The sequence below is a fragment of the Vulpes lagopus genome, chromosome 21 (assembly GCF_018345385.1).
Source record: "Vulpes lagopus strain Blue_001 chromosome 21, ASM1834538v1, whole genome shotgun sequence".
In the NCBI taxonomy this organism is placed as follows: domain Eukaryota; kingdom Metazoa; phylum Chordata; class Mammalia; order Carnivora; family Canidae; genus Vulpes; species Vulpes lagopus.
Window position 1 is genome coordinate 19,632,882 of NC_054844.1, and position 6,399 is coordinate 19,639,280.

The 6,399-nt window shown below is 43.8% G+C and overlaps 1 protein-coding gene across 1 annotated transcript; it reads right to left on the bottom strand.

Annotated features, from left to right (window-relative positions):
• Positions 1-261: 261 nt before the first annotated feature.
• On the bottom strand, positions 262-2,085 carry LOC121480360 (cationic amino acid transporter 3-like). The gene has a single exon (XM_041736854.1). The coding sequence runs from the start codon at positions 2,083-2,085 to the stop codon at positions 343-345; it is 1,743 nt and encodes a 580-aa protein (XP_041592788.1). The 3' UTR covers positions 262-342.
• Positions 2,086-6,399: the final 4,314 nt, after the last annotated feature.

A 6,399-nucleotide genomic window follows, 5' to 3' on the forward strand; every position in this document is an offset into this window, starting at 1 on the left:
AAGTTTGATTTGCCAACACATTGTATAACACCCAGTGCTCATTTTTTTTAAAGCTGGTGAGCAGCTATAGACACAATTGAAAAGTAGACTGAAAAAAAAAAGGAGAAAGAGCAAAGACTCAGGCTTCACTCCACAATAAATATGGAGCTCTATTGGTGTTCCTACCTCAACATCCCATAGGGACTTAGCTTTTCATGTGCTCAAGAGTATTCCACATTATTGTGCAATGGATCACACTGCATTTATGTATGATTATGTCAGACCAAATATGTACTGGCACTGCTGAGTTCAAGATCTACAGTCTTGGCCCTAAGTGAAGTGGGGTTAAGGAGTCAGGCTGTGCTAGATCCTATAGCTGAAGTAGATAGCAAACCCAATCAGCATCCAGACACCAAATAGAGACCAGGTGCCAGCTATCATCTGCATCATAAGGCAAACATTCAGAAAGATGCTCAGGAGTGGGAGGAGAGGCAGAGCAGGTACCTGAAAGTGAAGGGGAGGGGGGCTCTGTGGCTGTCTCCAGATTATTCCGGTGATCCCAATGATAAGCACCAGGACCAGCACAACCACTGTGATCCACACTGGGTCTCCAGAAAGTAGACTTGGCCACCGGGCCAGCACCAGACAGAGAAGAGTCAGCAGGAGAGCAAGCAATGAGGAGCAAACAGAGGCAATATGGCCAGAGAGTGGAGTGGGGGTGGAAATGCCTGGAAAAAATAGTGTCTGTAGAGTCAGCTTCTCTGCTGCAGGTCTGTTGTCTTCTTGCACCTGTGCTTCATTTCCCCCATTCTTCTTCTCAGGCTGATACCTGAGGATGAGAACAGAAAAAGCCACCAGGGAGTAAGCTAACAGGGCCCCAACTGACCTGAGGTTCACAAGATCAGTGAGTTTAAAAAATAGCATGATTGCTGCAATAATGCCAAAGATCACATTGGCTATGATGGGGGCATATGTGCCAGTACGGATCCTGGCAAGGGCAGGGTACAGGAGGCCATCGTTTGCCATCATGTGTATCACCCGATGGATGAAGTACATAATACCCCAGAAGATGATAGAAATACTACAGATAAATGCAATAGTTACAGCATAGTAGGCAGGGGCCCAGCCAATATGGAGAAATACCTCAGGCAAGGTGCTCCCAGGTCGGAGCTTATAGTAAGGCACCATAAGCGTAAGTGCCACAGAGACCCCAAAATACAACAAAAAGCAGATGAGCAGTGAAATCACAATGCCCATGGGGATGGAACGCTTGGGATTCTGTGTCTCTTTGACTCTGGTAACAATAATGCTGAAACCTATAAGTAAATAGAAGCATGTAGCTGATCCGTGGAGAATCCCCTGGAAGCCAAATGGCACGAATCCTCCAGAGCCCAGAAGGCCCAAGCTAGAGGTATCATTGAGTCCAGCCTTTATGTGGTCCTCTTCTGTGAGCCTCCAGTTGTGCAGGTCCCCCTTCATGAAGCCAGAGATGATGACAAAACTGAGAACCAAAACTTTCACCAAAGTGAACACTTTGAAAACTATGAAGAATGGACGAATCTTCATATTGTTAAATTCTATGAGCAAAAATACAAGGATCACAGCCAAGAAGCCTACATTATCTGCAAAGACCTGAGGAACATGCTGTGAGATGCTCTCATGCAGGGTTTGAGAGATCCAGTTCCTATACAGGTTGTCAAAAATTAAGGTCCAGGTCTGGATAACAATGACTGCATCAGCAACAAGGGAGAGGATGAGGTTCCAGCCAGTCATGAAAGCCCAGACTTCTCCTATAGTGATATAGGTGTAGAGATATGCAGAGCCAGAGTGGGGAACCCGGGCACCAAACTCTGCATAGCAGAGCCCAGCCAACACAGAAGTTATGCCAGCCACCAAAAAGCAGATCACAGTGGCTGGTCCTGCTTTATCTCTAGCGACATCGCCAGCCAGGATATATATACCTGCACCCACTGTGCGGCCGACACCCAGGGCCACTAAATCCAGAGTGCTCATACATTTGCCAAATCGGAACTCATATATTTCTTGATCCAGTGGACGTTTGTATACCAGTTTTCGACCAAATGTGCAGAGTGCCTCATACAGCATTCCAGCTGGAATTAAAGAAAATTCTAGAATCAGAGAGCTGTAGCAACTCCAGGAAGCCAAGAGTTTTGGATCTGGTTTGGTGAGGCTGAATTAAACTGAGTTCCTTTGGGGCTTGCTGAGGTCTGTTGCTCAGGATTCAGAGCTGCTGCTTCATATTTCTTCTGCTATATGCTGTTCCTCCAACATACCTAAGTAAACAAAAAATATTTACTGCACAATGGTGTTCAAACAACCAACCAAAGCCCAGATGTCCCATGTCACCTGTTGCAAATATCACAGAAACTGACACCAAAAGACATCATAGAAAAATCAACTGGCTTTTCCTCCAGAAAAAAGGGCCAAATACAACATTCTCCTTTTTTACATACCACATGACATAATCCCACTTGGATTCATCTAGCTCATGTAGCATCATGTACCAATTAAACTGAAAGACACAGCAGGGCATGAATGTATTGTGCAATAATTCACATATGGGGTACATGCATGGTGCTTGAGCATGAGTTATGACACGTTAACTCATGGACCAGTAGGCCTCTTTACAATTACAGACCTATTTTAAAAATATTATCTGAGGTTATAATATACATATTGGCTCCCTCAATCTTAAACTCTTAGCCCCTACATCAGCTAGCCAAGGTCAGATGGCACTTTGGCCCCCCTTTCTCCTCATTCTGCATTATCCATCCAGTTGTACTGATGGCCAAGAATGTACAGTCATTCCTTTCCTTTACTCACCTAGGCCCACAGGGGTGCTGTGAACAGAGAGGAGGAGGGAGAAAGGGGCAGGACCTTCATAACTACCAGCAAGAAGGAGAGGACAAAGCTCCCTGGGAAGGAAACCCTGGAGAAATGGGGGCAGAAGCTGACCCAGGGTCCAGGACTGAGAAGGGAGAGGAGCCAGGAAGGTGTTTTGTGAATTCTGACATTTAATCCACCTCACCCAAAACAACCAGGCAAAATTCACCAGTTTTCATATCCACAGTTATGGCAGTATGATGGGTAGGGAGAAAAGAAATGAGTGAACTAGCTCAGTAGCTCAGTAGCTCACAACTTTCTGTCTCCTTTGTCTTTGGGCTCCAGGAGAGAGATGAGCTCATTTCTGCAGTCTCCTCACTGGCCACACTGTGCTCTCTACACACCCTGCACCATCCGTGATGTCAGGTGCCAGGAGCCTGGAGAATCTGCCCTGCTCTGTGAGCTTATACTAAAACACTCACCTGTAGTGTGCCTGGATGGCTCAGTAGAGTAAATATCTCACTCTTGATTTTGGCTCAGGTCATAATCTCAGGGCCTTGAGATTCAGCCCTGGGTCTGGCTCTGAGCTCTGTGGGGAGTCTGCTTGAGATTCTATCTCTCCCTCTGCCTCTTATGCTCCCACCCATGCACAGTTGCTCTCTTTCTCAAGTTAATAAATAAATCTTTTAAAATGCCACTCACTTGTGACTCCCAATTAATTTTTTATAAGAAGTTATTTTTAACTCTCTCAAATCATGGTCCAATATTTTTCTTAATGAAGGAATCTTGCCTGGGGTTCCTCCTTCCTACCGCTACTGCTATTCAAATGGACTCCTACTGAGGGAGAACATGCCTTTAGTTAAACAATTCACAGCAATACCCCAGAAATGAGTACTAATCAACAGAAAAAAAAGTTATGCAGCACCTAGATTATGTGAAAATTGAAATGTCTTCTCTATAGATGATTAAAAGGAACCTTTGGGTTATATGCCAGACCTTCTGTCTACAAATTCATCTAGACTCCTTATTTGCCACTCACCAGTTCCAATGTTATAGCTTACTAACAAGCACTCAAGATATATAAGGAGGGTCATGGAATCTTTCCACACTATAAATTGTGACTGAGGTGTGCCCCACACACCCCCAAGCTTCAAACCCTTCCATGGTTCCCACTACGCTTCCTTAATATACTTCCTTCCTTCATAATCTGACCTATACTGATTCCTTCAGCTTCATTCCCTGCCCGGTTCCTTCCCCAGCTGTGAAATTCCACACTCATCCTGTTCCCTTCCCTCTAATGGCCTCTTGGCCCCTTCACTTAGCTAATCCCTACTTCTCTTTCCATTCCCAGATCAGAAGGTGCTTCCCCAGGAAGCCTCCCTGATCCTTACGCTGTCCTTCCTATGTGCTCTCATAGCAGCCAGGCTTCCCTCATGTGCCATTGATCCTAATGTATCCAAATTCCAGGTCAGTGGCCTGTGTCCTCCATCAGACAATGAGGTAGATGCTCAATAAATATTTGTTGAATAAATGACCACACTGAGAAGACAGACCTGAAAGAACACATAATACAGAATTCCTATCTAATTAACTTTGAGATACATACTTTTAGGCAGGCAACCTTTATAAACCCGGATCAGGTAAAGATATAAATGGTATTACCTTCCTTGCAGAAGGCAAGCAAAATGAAAAATGTGGAGGGAAAAAACCTTATTTGCCCATCATTCATGGCAGGTATGAGCCACACAGGTGATAAAGGATTGTTTGCCTTGGAGTAAACTTGTTTTAAAATTATATCAGGCTGCCTGGAGTTAATAGGCAACAACCCACCCACGACCAGTTAGACTACTTTTTTTGAAGGCATCATGCTCAGGACCTGTAATCTATATGGGATGTCCTAAGGCAGAGGTTCTCACTTTGGAGGACAGAGGGAAGCCTAATGAAGATACCTGGGGAATATTTTCAAACTTCACATCTTCTCCTTCTGGAGATTCTTGTCCACTAGCCCTGTACTTCCCATGACTGCTCTCAACCATCCCAACTGACAAGACATTGTCTTCAAGTTCTAGGGAAAGAAATTCTGAAAGCTTCCTTCAAAAGAAGGCAGCACAGCTGAGTAGTTAGGAGTGAGGCTCTGCAGGGAGATTGTTCAGGTTCAAATCACAACTCAACACTGGGTGTTATTCTGTATGTTGGCAAATTGAACACCAATAAAAAATAAATTTATTATTAAAAAAAATCACAACTCAACCTCACACCCAGTGCCTCTGGACAAATTAGTTCCTTTCTGGGATTTAGTTTCCTCAACAGCCAAGTGAGAGTAAAAGCAAATCCTTCCTATTGTAGCTGTGAGGAGTAAGTGAAATGATGCCTAGAAAGTATGTAGCTCAGAACCTAGCAAACAGTATGGACTTAATATCATCTACCTATTATTTAATCCTGAAATCTGATCCAAAGTCCATTAAAAATGACTTAGTCTTTACAAATGACAAGCCTTGAAATCATCCCCTGCAACTCAAGCCTGCTACCTAGCCCTCATGAGACAATGAAAATAGTTTTATTCCACATAATTCACCTTTAAACTCTAGGGGCTCTAACTAGACACTCTCATACATGATGGTGCTAAAACTTTGGGGTCCTATGCTCACTGAGTTATACGGGCCATCAAGAAATGCAAGGCTCAGATATAATAATAATAATAATAATAATAATAATAACAACAACAATAATATCTTTCTGTGGGAATGCCTCATCTTATTTCTGGAAGAGGCAGTGCTGGGTACTGTGGCGGTAAGAGCAAAGACCATTATGTCAGAAATGCTGGATATGAGCCATGGTGCTTCTGAGTGACCACATGAATTTGGGTAATTTGCTCACTCTCTCTAAACCTCAGTCTTCTCGTCCACAAGGGACCTCACCTGATCTCCATCACTGGATCAGCATGAGAATTCAGTGAGAAGATCCAAACCATCATGTACCACTGGTGGAGTGTCACAGGGATCAGCACCCTGAAGCTCAATTCCAGTAGAATTAAGAATGCACACAGCTGGGCAGCCCAGGTGGCTCAGAGGTTTAGCGCCGCCTTCAGCCCAGGGCCTGATCCTGGAGATCGGGGATTGAGTCCCACATTGGGTTCCCTGCATGGAGCCTGCTTCTCCCTCTGCCTGTGTCTCAGCCTCTCTCTCATAAATAAATAAATAAATAAATAAATAAATAAATAAATAAATAAAATATTTTTTTAAAAAAGAATACACACAGCCTCACATCCCAAAATCTCTCTCCAATGTGCACATTCCCAGGAAGCTGTCTCCTGAGTTCATAAGGAGCCCATGTGAGCACATTCCATCACAGGACTGTTTGTGGTGGCAGGAAGTGGGGGCTGTGCCAGTGTCTGTTCCTAGAGGAATATATAAGTAAACTGTGCCATGTGTGCACAGTGAAATATAACACAGCAGTCAGAGATAATAAAGTAGGTTTATAGACAACAAGTTGGGTAGCTCTCAGAAACAATGTTATATCAAAAGAAAAAGCAGGATGATGTGTCAGCACAATGGTACTTATGTACCTTTTAAAAAA